The sequence below is a fragment of the Octopus bimaculoides genome, chromosome 1 (genome assembly GCF_001194135.2).
Source record: "Octopus bimaculoides isolate UCB-OBI-ISO-001 chromosome 1, ASM119413v2, whole genome shotgun sequence".
Classification (NCBI taxonomy): domain Eukaryota; kingdom Metazoa; phylum Mollusca; class Cephalopoda; order Octopoda; family Octopodidae; genus Octopus; species Octopus bimaculoides.
This window is the reverse complement of record NC_068981.1, coordinates 198,418,197-198,430,628: the sequence shown is the minus strand read 5'-3', so window position 1 is coordinate 198,430,628 and position 12,432 is coordinate 198,418,197. Positions and strand designations below refer to the sequence as shown.

The window sequence follows — 12,432 nt, the reverse complement described above, 5'->3', positions numbered from 1 at the left end:
TTAAGCAATTAGTACTTCTTTATGTGACTCTTCTCCTCCATATACATCACATGACCAAACCTGCACAGTCGTCTCTCTTGCACACTACATCTGATTCCTCTTTATACTTAGCTTTTTTCTCAATACAATTGCACTTAGTCATACACGCACACTGACTTTGCACATCTCACAGAGCATGCTAGCTCCATTCCTCTCTAGGATTCCCATGTCTTCTGCATTCAGGGCCCACATCTCACTACCATGTGGCATTGTTGTTTGTGTACATGCATCATACAATCTGCCTTTCACTCAGAGAGAAACTTTTGGTTGCCAACAGAGGCAATGGCTCTCTGAACTTCTTCACCTTATAGTAACAGCATTTTCAGAGTATCTGCTTCCACTGCTAATGAGGTTACCTACTAACTGCTACCTCTATGGAGCCCCCAGGGCATTTGACAAATTGTATTTCCCCTGTGTCCCCACTTTTTATGGCATCTGTGCATCTTCCATGTAACAGACACCACTTTTTCCATGAATGTTCTTGTGATTTCACTGTACCCCTTATGTCCCCTTAGCTTGCGCTGAGTGTGGAATAACTGTTTACACCTTGCTTACATACCAAGAAGGGCCATTTCCCTGAAGCAGGTAGAGTTCTGTATACTAGGACTTTGCTCTTTGCTAAGTTAAAACATTAAGGCCCTTCAATTCCAGATTTTGCTTCCACACCTATGTGAATCCAACAAATTGAAAAAGTGCAGATCTCAGTCCTCTGGATGCAGGTTATTAGAAGTCTGTGGTTAAATTGCACCCAGTACCTTTAAATGATACTAAAGGGGTTTTCTGAGATGGAAACCAAGTTGTGTTAGTTGATAACTGCCATAAACAACTGGTTTTGGCAGGGAAGTTCAAGGAGTGGTGCTATCAGTATGGCTTTTGTGAGTTATTTAGAGAGTGATGCTGCAGAATTCCTGCTGCTTTTAGATTTACTGGTCAAAGAATTGAAAGTGACAAACGCTTGATGCCACATGATATTAGGAAATTCTGCGTATCCCATTGTTTGTTCAACAATCCGACCAATAGTGTTGACAGAAAAAGATGTTCAGGTTGTAGTTTGGAGGGGAAAATAACAAGTGATAGGTGCTGAGTAGAGGCAGCAACTGGTTTAGGATGGGCATAGAATAGAGGAACATCCTGGTAGAAGAAGAAGAAGGGCAGATTCCACATCATCTTAAGTAATTCACCAGAATTAGAGAGTACAACGAAAGCATTGGAGTTAGGAAGCCAATCCATATGGTCAGGATTGGAGTCAGGTGAGCAAGGGAAATTGCCATAAAATATGCTGGGGACAAAGGTTCCAACTAGATTAATTGACACTGATTCTGGCTCTGGCTAATCTTCAATGGTGAAGCTGAAGTGAGATCATTAACTGTCTTGCCATCATCACTTCATCTTGTTAATTCTCTCTCTCTCTCTCTCTCACACACACATTACTCGTTTTACTACCTCTCTCTCTCTCTCTCTCTCTCTCTCTCTCTCTCTCTCTCTTCTACCTGTCAAGGTGCACAACACCAAACTAACAATAACAACATAGGGTAGGCAGGAGTCGTTAGTGCAGCCTCTCTAGTGGTGGTGCCACAATAACGCATACCTCTTACAGTGGTTGGCAGTAGGAAGGGCATAAAGCTGTAGAAAAGACATCAGCGATGGCAGATATGAGCAAGATGCCACCAGTGACCTGGTGTCTGGGAGGGCAGTATCTCTGACCAATAACAATGTGTCTAACCCATGCCAGCATGGCAAAGTGGGCGTAAAATAGGTGCAGCTGTGGCTGTGTGGTAAAAAGTTTGCTTCCCAATCATGTGGTTCTGGGTTCAGTCCCACTGTGTGTGGAACCAGGTCAACCAGAGCCTTCTGAGTGGATTTGGTAAACAGAAACTGAAAGAAGCTCATTGCCTGCTTGACAACCAGTGTCGGTGTGTTTACATCCCTGTAGCTTAGCTGCTCAGCGAAAGGGACTCATAAAATAAGTACTTAAAGACACAAGGATTGGGGGTTGATTCATTTAACAAAAATTGTTCCAGGCAGTGCCCCAGCATGGCCACAGTCCAAGGACTAAAACAAGTAAAAGAAAGTAAAAGATATTATTTAGGTTTTGGTTGAACAAACCAAAGAAATGCAACTTAATACACGAGTAAATGAGTTTATTTATTAATTAGTTTCTGGAAGTGACTTGACGCCTGCAGTAGCGTAGCTAGAGTGAGTGTGTGTGCCACCTGGGGCGGTCCTTCTGTTTGCTGCCCCCCGGACCCCACAGAAAACACACATTGCCTACAACAGACCTAAAAGTGCCACCTGGGGCAGACTACCCCCCCCCCGTTTCACTAGTGGATGGCTGATGGTTTGCTGCATTACACTTTTGAAACTTTGATAAACTCTAGGCCCTTAACATTCACTCACACACACACACACACACACACTTGTTATTCTCAGCTCTAATCCTGATTGTTAATCTAAATATACTTATAAGCAACTGTCTTAAGTGCTTTATATTTAACTGATTTGCTAATCTCCTTCTCTTAATCCCCACTTCTAATCAGTCATATGTTTCTACATGTGTTGATGCTGGCTTTACTTTGTGTGTCTGTGTGTCCAAATAATGTTGAATCACGTGTGGTGGTCACAAGTCCTTTTCTCTTCTGTTTCCATATTTTCTTGCACAGTTGAAAGACACAGGTTGCTGTTTGGCAGATCATCTGAAATGTTTGTACTGCCATCTATTTCATAAACTAGACTTATATATCTATAGACACACACATATATATACATATACATATATATATATATATCATTGGAATTCATATCTCCATGAGGCAAGAACACTTTTGCAGCAGAAGATACTAAATTCTAAACTGTTCCATCTGGGAGTGACTCCTCTTCCTCAACATGCATTGATCATAGCTAAGTAAGACTTTCATTAATAACTAAGCACTTTCATTAATACATTGATGTATAACGTATATACAGCATCATACATACATTTTGTTTTCCACTTGATACAGTCATTAGACTATGGCCATGCTGGGGCACACTGCCTTGAAAAATCTTAGTCGAATGAATTGCCCCCCTCAGGGCTTATTTTCTTTTTAACCTGGAACTTATTCTGTTGGTCTCTTTTGCTGAGCTGCTAAGTTGTGGAGATGTAAACGCATCAGCACTGGTTCTCATGCGGGGACACGCATGCAAGCAAGCTTGCACGCACACACACACACACACACACACAAACATGTGCATACACACACATATACACACACACATGCAAGCACACACACATGCAAGCACACACATACGCACATACACACACATGCACACACACATACAAGCACACACACACACAAACATGCACATGCATGCACACACATTACATGCTTTCAGTTTCCATCTACCAAATCCACTCACAAAGCTGTTTGGCCCGAGGCAAGAGTAGAAGACACTTGCCCAAGGCGTCATGCAGTGGGATTGAAACTGGAACAATATGATTGGGAAGTAAACTGTCTACCAGCCAGCCATGCCTTCCCCGCCATATTTATTGATATTCTAAGAAGAAACAGGATTTCCATTTTGCTTTTAAAATTTTTAAAATATTTTTGCTTCTACATATTTGTTCCTTTGTTTTCCTTTTTATGAAGATTGCAAAGTGTTCTTGTTTCTGTCTCAGCCTCCTTTGGCATGGATTGGCTGAGATTTCTCTGCCCTGGTGCCATTCCTTGGTGCCAACTCTTGCTTATAAAGGAAGACATTCCACTGATCTTCACATGGCGAACCACACAACCATTCCACATGTTGTTTATGCAGAACACAATTAGATGCCACTACCGACCACTGCCCAGTGTTATTGCGCAGACAATACTCTCTCTCTCTCTCTCTCTCTCTCTCTCTCTCTCTTTCACACACACATGTTGAGTTCCATTTTCTTTCATTTGTGCACTTACCTCTATATCCACCCAGCCATCTTCTCCACCCACTATTCATGGAAGGGTTGTTGGGTTTGAACCCTCAATCATTTCCTTCAGAGGGTTATATCAGAAGCAATTGTCATTAAATTTTTCTGGCTGGGTTCCTAAACATGTCCAGCTGAGACTAGGAATTATTGTCCAGTCATCTTGTTCTTGGTCTCTCCCACCTGGATCTCCGTCTGGTTGGTTCAGCTTGAAGAATTCACCTTGTGATTCTTTTCAGTGACATTTTAATCCCATGTCCGTAATACTGGAGCTGTGACCTCTCAATGAGAAGAGAAGTGGTTCGACCTGGACAGATTCCCTCCTCTTTGGGCTACACATCTTGTTGTTGAGTGACCTTACTTCAAAGATTCTTTAGAGGAACCCCATTTTGGCCATTTGCATTTGCGATTGCACTCTCTTTCATTCGTTACCCACAACATTCAGGACCATAAGTGAGGATAAGCATGAAAATCAAATAGAGGATAATGAGTTTGGCTTTCTTACCAACCTCTCCTCTTCTGAGGATTGAATGATGGAACCGGTGCAGTATGGTACCGGCATTTGGAATTCTAGCATCTATTTCAGCTGCCTGCCTTCCATCACTTGTGAATATGGCTCTGAAGTACTTAACACTTTGGCTCCTGAGCCTCATTTTATGTTTTATCTCAAGGTCCTAATACAACATCTTAATTAATTTTGACATGTGCAGCATAGTATTTTTACACTATACCATATGTGAGGCAAGAATCACATAGGTAGTGTTAGATACCCACATCCCATTGGGCGGGGGGAGGGGTTGTATGGTACCCTAGTTCATATCATTCTTAGATACCACACAACCTATCTGCGGTCAATAAAAAAATTTGGGGCATTTTTTATTGGAAGATCTTGAAATCTTTTCAAAAAGAATTATTTTGCTTTCCATGGCAAGTTAAATATTTTTCATTCCTTTCTGTTTCTATTGGAAAATGTACCAATTTTTTTCCAGGAAGAACTATTTTTGCTTCAATGGCAAATAAAATTCACTCTTTTATTTTACCTCATTACAGGGTGAAATCAGAAGAAAATCGTTAAAAAAAAAATAATATTGAAAATCTATAAAGAATTGTTCTCTTAGTGTAGCAAAAGCACAAATCAAAGTAATCGGAGCATTCCAGCTCTCAGAAAACTCATGGGAAAGAAATTTGAAAAAAACGACCTGTTGGTGGGTCAGGCAGGACTCACTAACATACCATCATGACCTACCAGCAGGACGTGAGGGAGCCAACGTGTTAAACTTCTCCCACTTGTCTCAGTGATGTTCCCTCAACATTCAGAGTAAACTGGGAAGACTTGATTGAGAGGGCCAAGGTCTCAGTTTCCTTTGCAGGGAACCCATTCAGTGTACATTGGAGGTCTTCAAGTAAAACCATGCCGTCTGCAAATATCAGTCATCTGACTGATAGCCATGTTGATTGTGAAGCAATGGTTACTCAGATTATAGAAGAGAGGGTGGGGATGGCTGTGATGGAGGGGAAAAGAGATAAAAAAAGAAAGGGGTTAATAATGACAATTTTCTCAAATTCCTTGAAGCAAAGGCAGTGCCAAGGCCTACCTTTGCCACCATCTTTCTCTCTCTCTCTCTCTCTCTACTCAACCATCCTATTTATATTCTGATCCCTGCCCCATGAGAGTATGCCAGCACTTTGCCACCCTCTCCATCCTGCTGTCTCCCACTCTCTCTCTCTCTCTCTCTCTCTCTCTCTCTCCTCCTGCTCTTCCCTCAGCTCAGGTAACCATGTATCTCCTTTGCAGCTGCACACCTGTATCTCTGTCCTCATTCCCGATCTCTCTCTCTCTCTCATTTCCAAGATGCTCTCCTTTAAAATGCCACACTCCACTAACTGCTTTGTTTCCTCTTTTCTATTCCATCAACTCCCACTTCATCAAACTCTTCTTTCACTTTGTGCTTCATAAACATCCAGCCATTCAAGGCTACAGATTATCCTTCCCTCATTCCCAATCTCTTTTCTCTCCTTCAACAAAGAGTAAGTTTGGAGTACCTATGTTACACTCCTCCTGAACTAAAATGATAGAAAAATTGGGAATCTATATTTGGAGTTGTCACACAATTTGATTCCTCCTCATTCTTGTCTTCTTTTTTGGTATGACTTGGGTGGGTCATCATGGTTTGACTCAGAAGTAGAATCCTGGAAGTGTTGGAGACCATGTCTCATTTGTATATTCCCTTGGGCTATGGTCTGATGCCCTTCCTAATACCAACCACTTTACAGAGTGTACTGGATGTATTTTATTGTGGCACCAGCATGAGTGAGATTGTTTTGTCCCTAGCAGGACAAATGAATTCTTTCTGTTCTTTTCTCTCCATTCAAGAGTCATATTGTTCCTGGCAAAGAAACAGTGAAGAGAAAAAAGTAATGGAAGAGAATCAATGTGGTAGTAGTGTGTAGGTGATAGAGAGGAGAATAAGGAAGGGAGATTGATAGGAGTGAGGATGAGAAAGGAGAGTAATGAAAGAGAACCAGAATGAAGGGGTGATAGAGAGGAGAGTTAAGGAAAAGAAAGAGAGAGAGAGAGAGAGAGAGATAAAAGTGGACAGCTGCATGATTGTTGTTGGTAAGGAGTTGTAATAGAACATGAGAGCATGATAGGAGTATTGGACGTGAGTTGAGAGGGAGACAAAATCCACGTTTTTTTAAAGTCTTGAGTTATTTTCAGCTTGAATCAATAAATAATTTGAAATCTTCATCTTAAAAGTTTTTCTTATCATTTGTTTTATTTATTCATAACACCAAAATATGAATTATGAATTATGTTAAGCAATAATTTACAACATTTTGTAATATTTTTTTATGCTATATATTGTTGATTACAAATTTATTTTTAAAACTTCACTATTTTAATTGCTTTCTTTTTTTTTTCTTTCAGTTTTGGATGCCTTTGCAGATATGGCATTTGGCTGGCCACAAAATATTCCTGACACTCTTCAGGAAATGTGCTTGAATATTTTTGTCAAAAATCCAGAGGCATTAGCCACCATTACAGAGGGTAATCGTTACACTTTACGCCCTGGCATTTTCTTGCCACAGGAAATATGTGAAGGACTTTTGAAAGCATGGCGAGAACGACCTGAAGAATTAACTGATGATATTCTGTACATTTTTGAAGACCCTTCTCGGACTCGTCTTGCAAAGGTTAATCTTTCTCAAACTTCAGTAACTAATGATGGGTTGGCCTACATTCAGAAACATACTCTTAGTGATCTCTGCCTTTTGTCATGTTCGAACATTGACCCGTCTCGTTTGCTATTTGAAATGCTTAATACCTCAGGTTATTCATTGCGAACACTGCAACTTGGATTTAAGGATTTACATCAGAAGTCCTATTTCAGTGAACTAAAGTGTCAGATGAGCAATGGTGAACAATTTGTACATAATGATAAACTAACTATTTTTAACTGCCCTAATTTACAATGCCTCTCTTTGAGAAAAGTAAGCTTCAAAAGTTGTCCGTTACTGCTGAATTCAGTGCTTATGCCATTGAATCGACTCACATTCCTTGATCTTTATCAGTGTGAGCTGAAACCAGAGTGCTTTGACTTTTTGAGCAATGTACCCAAGCTGCTGTCACTCAGCCTGGCACAGGTCTATCTACCCAAAGACAAAATTGACAAAATTATAGATTCTATATGCAAACATGTGAAAGGATTAAGGTAAGTATTTTACTGTTTATATTGGGGTGGATTTTACAGAAGAGGGTAGTTTTATTGGTGTTTTTTTTTCCCCTTTTTTTTCTTCAGAATCATCTGGATTTAGAATGAATCTGGGCTCCTCTATCAAAATTTTTCTTTGTCAACTTGGACAAGTGTCTTCTGTTATAGCTTCAGGCCAACCAAAGCCTTGTGAGTGAATTTGGTTGGTGAAAACTAAAAGAATCCCATTGTATATATATATGTGTATATGTCTGTGTTTGTTCTTTTCCACTGCTTGACAACCAGCGTTGGTATGTTTATGTCCTTGCAACTTAGCAGTTTCACAAAAGAGACCGATAGAAGAAGTACTGGGTTGAATTCTTTTCACTAAAATTCTTTAAGGCAGTGCCCCAGCATGGCCAGAGTCTAATGCCGGAAGCAAGTTATCTGTCTGTTCATCTGCTTAATTACTCTGTTGATTGATTACATGTTAAATAGTGTTGCCTCGTCTAGCAATGGAGGTCTCCTTTACGTGAGAATGAAGGTAATATTGGTGTGTTTGAGGCTCTCCCTGAAATCTCATTAACATAGGTGTACTTCACATGACCCTCTGCAATCCAACAATAAGGACTAGAGTTGTACAATCCTTAAACTCTATGTGGAATGGAATATTTAGTAACCAAGGTTTAGGGACTGAGAGCCCAGTGTGATTGGTGAGAAAGCTAGCTTGATGTAGGGATTTGCTCAAAGTGGAGGAAGCAGTTGTTAGAGGAGTGGTAAAAGGGGCAGGGGGAACAAAGTCTATTGATTGGTTCTCAACAAAGGCGGGAACCACCTGGTGAATATAGGCTGAATTATTGAGGATTGTTTTTGTTAAGTCTGGAGTAAAGGGCAGTGCCCATGGCCTCCGACGTTCATATCATCAATGCTCAAAGTTAAGAACTGCACGAGGGACAAAGGACTGGGAATAGGGGGTTAGTGTGGGGTTAGGAAGGGGAGGGATGGAGAGGTGAATAAGTTGGAAGTACCTGAGTGGGGATGGCACAAGATGTGTCAGCTCTGAGCTGTCAACACCATTTCAGTAGGGATTAGATAAGAATAATAATCTATGGAGGAGTATTTTGTGAACTTTTCCAAAGATGCAGCAACTGGTCAGTGTGAAAGCACATGGCTCAGTGGTTTGGGCATTCGGCTCACAATCATAAGGTGATGAGTTCAATTCTTGGCAGTGCGTTGTGTCCTTGAGCAAGACACTTTATTTCTTGTCGCTGCAGTTCACTCACCTGGCAAAAATGAGTTGTAACTGTATTTCAAAGGATCAGCCTTGTCACATTCTGTGTCAAGCTGAATCCCCCTGAGAACTATGTAAAAATTACACATGTCTGTGGAGTGCTCAGCCACTTCTACATTAATTCCACGAGCAGGCTGTTCCATTGATCGGATCAACTGGAACCCTTGTCATCATAACCAACAGAATGCCATTTTTTTCCTTTCATGTTTATAGCTGGTCTCTATTTTGTGGTCAGATAATGGAAAAGATAAGAGTAGGATGTGTCAGTTATTGTCCAAGTTGATGGAACCTGTAGAAGAGGGAGACTAAGGAAAGTCAAGGAAGAATTAGATAAAGATGGATGTGAAGGGATTCAACATCATTGAAATAAAAAAAAGATCACAACAAATTCCAAAATGCTGCTGGGTTGGAGAAACTAATGACAGGGATGATATTCTGAGATGTGTTACAGGTTTTATAGATGGGGAGTTATACTTCTCTCACTAGATATTGTTAGCAGTATATGACAGGAATGATGGGATGATATAAATAGTGATCTGGAATGCATGGAGGTGTCTTCCTTGTTCTACAGCAAAACTAGGAGATAGAATGTGGAGATGGTGGGTATTTAATACCTAAATTTGCATCTCTCTCTAACCCATCATCGTGATATTAAGTTTCCTTGCAATTAATCTTCTTACAGCTATTAAGTCAGTGAGCTGGAAGAATCATTAGCACACCAAATGCTTAGCAGTATTTATTCCAGCTTTACGTTTTGAGTTCAAATTCTGCTGAGGTTAGCTTTGCATTTTTTTTTGGGGTGGGGGGGGGCAATGAACCAAGTAGCAACTAAGCACTGGGATTTTACCATCCCTTGTTGTGTGGGAAAGAAAGAAGACAATGAAGAAGGAGGGAAACTGTCTGTTGTCTTGCCAGAGAACAAGACAATCATTCTGTTGCCAGTGAAAGACTGGAAACAATGTAGAGAGGAATCTTTAGTGTTGTCACAGAGAAGATAACATCTTCAATTCTAGCGTTACAATAAATTACATCCAGTAGACTCATCTGTATAATCCTTGTTTGGTTTCTACAGCCAGATGCCCTTCCTAATACCAACCACTTTACACTTTATCAAAACTAAAGAGTCTTCTCTGTTACCTAACAGTCTCCATTTGTTTACCAATTACTTTACAGAGTGTACTCGTATTTTAATGGGACACTGGCACTGGAAAGGTTCTCTTGTCACCTGCAAATCTTGCTAATTTTACTTTCTATCTTTTTTTTTAACTCCTTTTGATACTAACTTGACTGGTTCTCTGATATAGACTTCTTTTTTTCAATGATCTAAATTAAAACTTTCCCTCAAAATTCCATGTTAATTTATGTTCCAAAAGCCAGCTTAATGATGACCAAATTATTTTACTAGATTCTTCATTATTTTCAAAATAGATCTTAAAAAGCACCCACTACACTCATGGAGTGGTTGGCGTTAAGCAGGGCATCTGGCTGTAGAAACACTGCTAGATCACACTGGAGCTTGATGCAGCCTCCCAACTTCCCAGACCCCAGTTGAACTGTCCAACCCATGCCAGCATGGAAAGTGGACGTTAAACGACGATGATGATGATGATTGAAACAAAAGGAAGTGTATTTCAAAAGAAACATGGTAATGAAAGGGTTAAGGAAAACATGGCTGAAAATGTGACTTGTGAAAGAAGAGAGATAGCCTGAATGTGGAGGAAAGAGAGCAATAGGAGCGAGATGTCAAGGGAGGTAGTAACTGAAAAAAAGACACTGACAGCTATATGATGGTTGTTGGTAACAGGGTTGAATAGGAAAACAGTATGCAAAGTGTGATGGGTAGTGAGAGTGGTAAATGTCAATGAAGTGTTACATGAGAGAGAGGGAAAGAGTGTTGCCTAAGCTTGTAGTGAAGAAGGGTGGTAGTTGGAAGTGCATATGTTGTGATGGAAGTAAGGTACAGTAATGGAGGGCTGATGATAGCAAGATTGAATACAGAGGCATGAAATAACATTCCTTTTATAACAGCGGCATGGTTTAGTGAGTAGGAGAAAGGATGAGTGATCCATGAGAAAGTAAAAGACAGCGATGGAGACCGAACAAGATTACAATAGGTAAGATACCCCAGTGTAGATATGTGATACATCACATCACCATTAAAGCTCAGTCCTCTATTCCCTCCTGTTATACAAGTCATAACAGAAGCATTTAAGACTGGCTGCCTATGGAAACTTTTGACTATGGATGATCTAGCTCTTATCATAGCTGGTTGTGTAGAAAGAATTCCAGATCTGAATGTCAAATCTAAAACTGGGATGCGTCATCCTCAGAGTAAATTTGGCAAAAGCAAAATCGTAGCAAGTTAGAGACATGATACTGTTAGTATGAGAGAAATGGCTGTACTGAGACGCAGAAAAAGATTTGGTGGAAACTGCCTTATGTTTATGTAATGGATGCATAACAAGTGTAGTGGACAGCTTTTATCTCGGGGTCTGTTTGATCAGGGTTCTATTGAAGCTAATCCAACTGGTTCAAGCTACTTAATCATTTCTACTATAGGCATAAGGCCTGAAATTTGAGGGAAGGGGACTAGTCGATCCCGAAAGGATGAAAAGCAAAGTTGACCTTGGTGGAATTTGAACTCAGAACGTAGCGACAGGTGAAATACTGCTAAGCATTTTGTCCAGCATGCTAACAATTCTGCCATCTCACCGCCTTGGTTCAAGCTAATTAATGAGGAAATCCCTGGGGGACCTTTTACATTTACAACCATTAAATTAACAGACAAAAAGAACACTGATGTCCTAAGTTTTCAAAAGCTTAATGGGAGTTTCTCTAGTAGGAAGAAATCGGTTTTGAATTATTTTGATGCTTGCATGGGTCGGATGGAATTCATTGATGCAGGTTTCCTTCTATTAGATGTTCTTCCTGTGGCTAATCCTCACCTGTTTCCAATCAAGGTATCTCTTTTTTGTGTATGGTTGGAAACTGAAAACAAACAACACTGCTTGTAATGTTGTTGCTTGTTTAAAAATATTGCACAATGTCAGGGCATTGAGACATAAACACAGGCTTCTTTTGGTTTCCATCCATGAAACCCATTCCTAAGGTTTTGGTCAGACTAAGTGAGAGTGGAAGAAACTGACACTGGGACTGAATTGGAAACTAGTATTGGGATTGAACTAGAAACCATGCATAAATGCAGGAACTTGTTAACCACACAGCCATGGCTGCACCATTAAGTGTGTGTAGTCTTTTATTTCGTTCAGTCGTTTGACTGCGACCATGCTGGAGCACTGCCTTTAGTCAAGCAAATTGACCCCAGGATTTATTCTTTGTAAGCCTAGTACTTATTCTATTGGTCTCTTTTGCTGAACCACTAAGTTACGAGGACGTAAACACACCAGCATCGGTTGTCAAGCGATGTTAGGGGAGACAAACATACACACGCACACACACACATACATATATAT

General features: G+C 40.3%; 1 protein-coding gene across 1 annotated transcript in view; it reads left to right on the top strand.

Moving 5' to 3' along the window:
• The first annotated feature begins 2,718 nt into the window (after nt 1-2,718).
• The window catches only part of LOC106882412 (protein zer-1 homolog), a 64,446-nt gene continuing 54,732 nt past the window's right edge, over nt 2,719-12,432 (top strand). The window contains exons 1-2 of the mRNA XM_052973916.1: nt 2,719-2,941; nt 6,906-7,689. Coding sequence (XP_052829876.1) covers nt 6,926-7,689 — 764 coding nt within the window. The 5' untranslated portion in view covers nt 2,719-2,941; nt 6,906-6,925. The remainder of the gene's footprint in view (nt 2,942-6,905; nt 7,690-12,432) is intronic.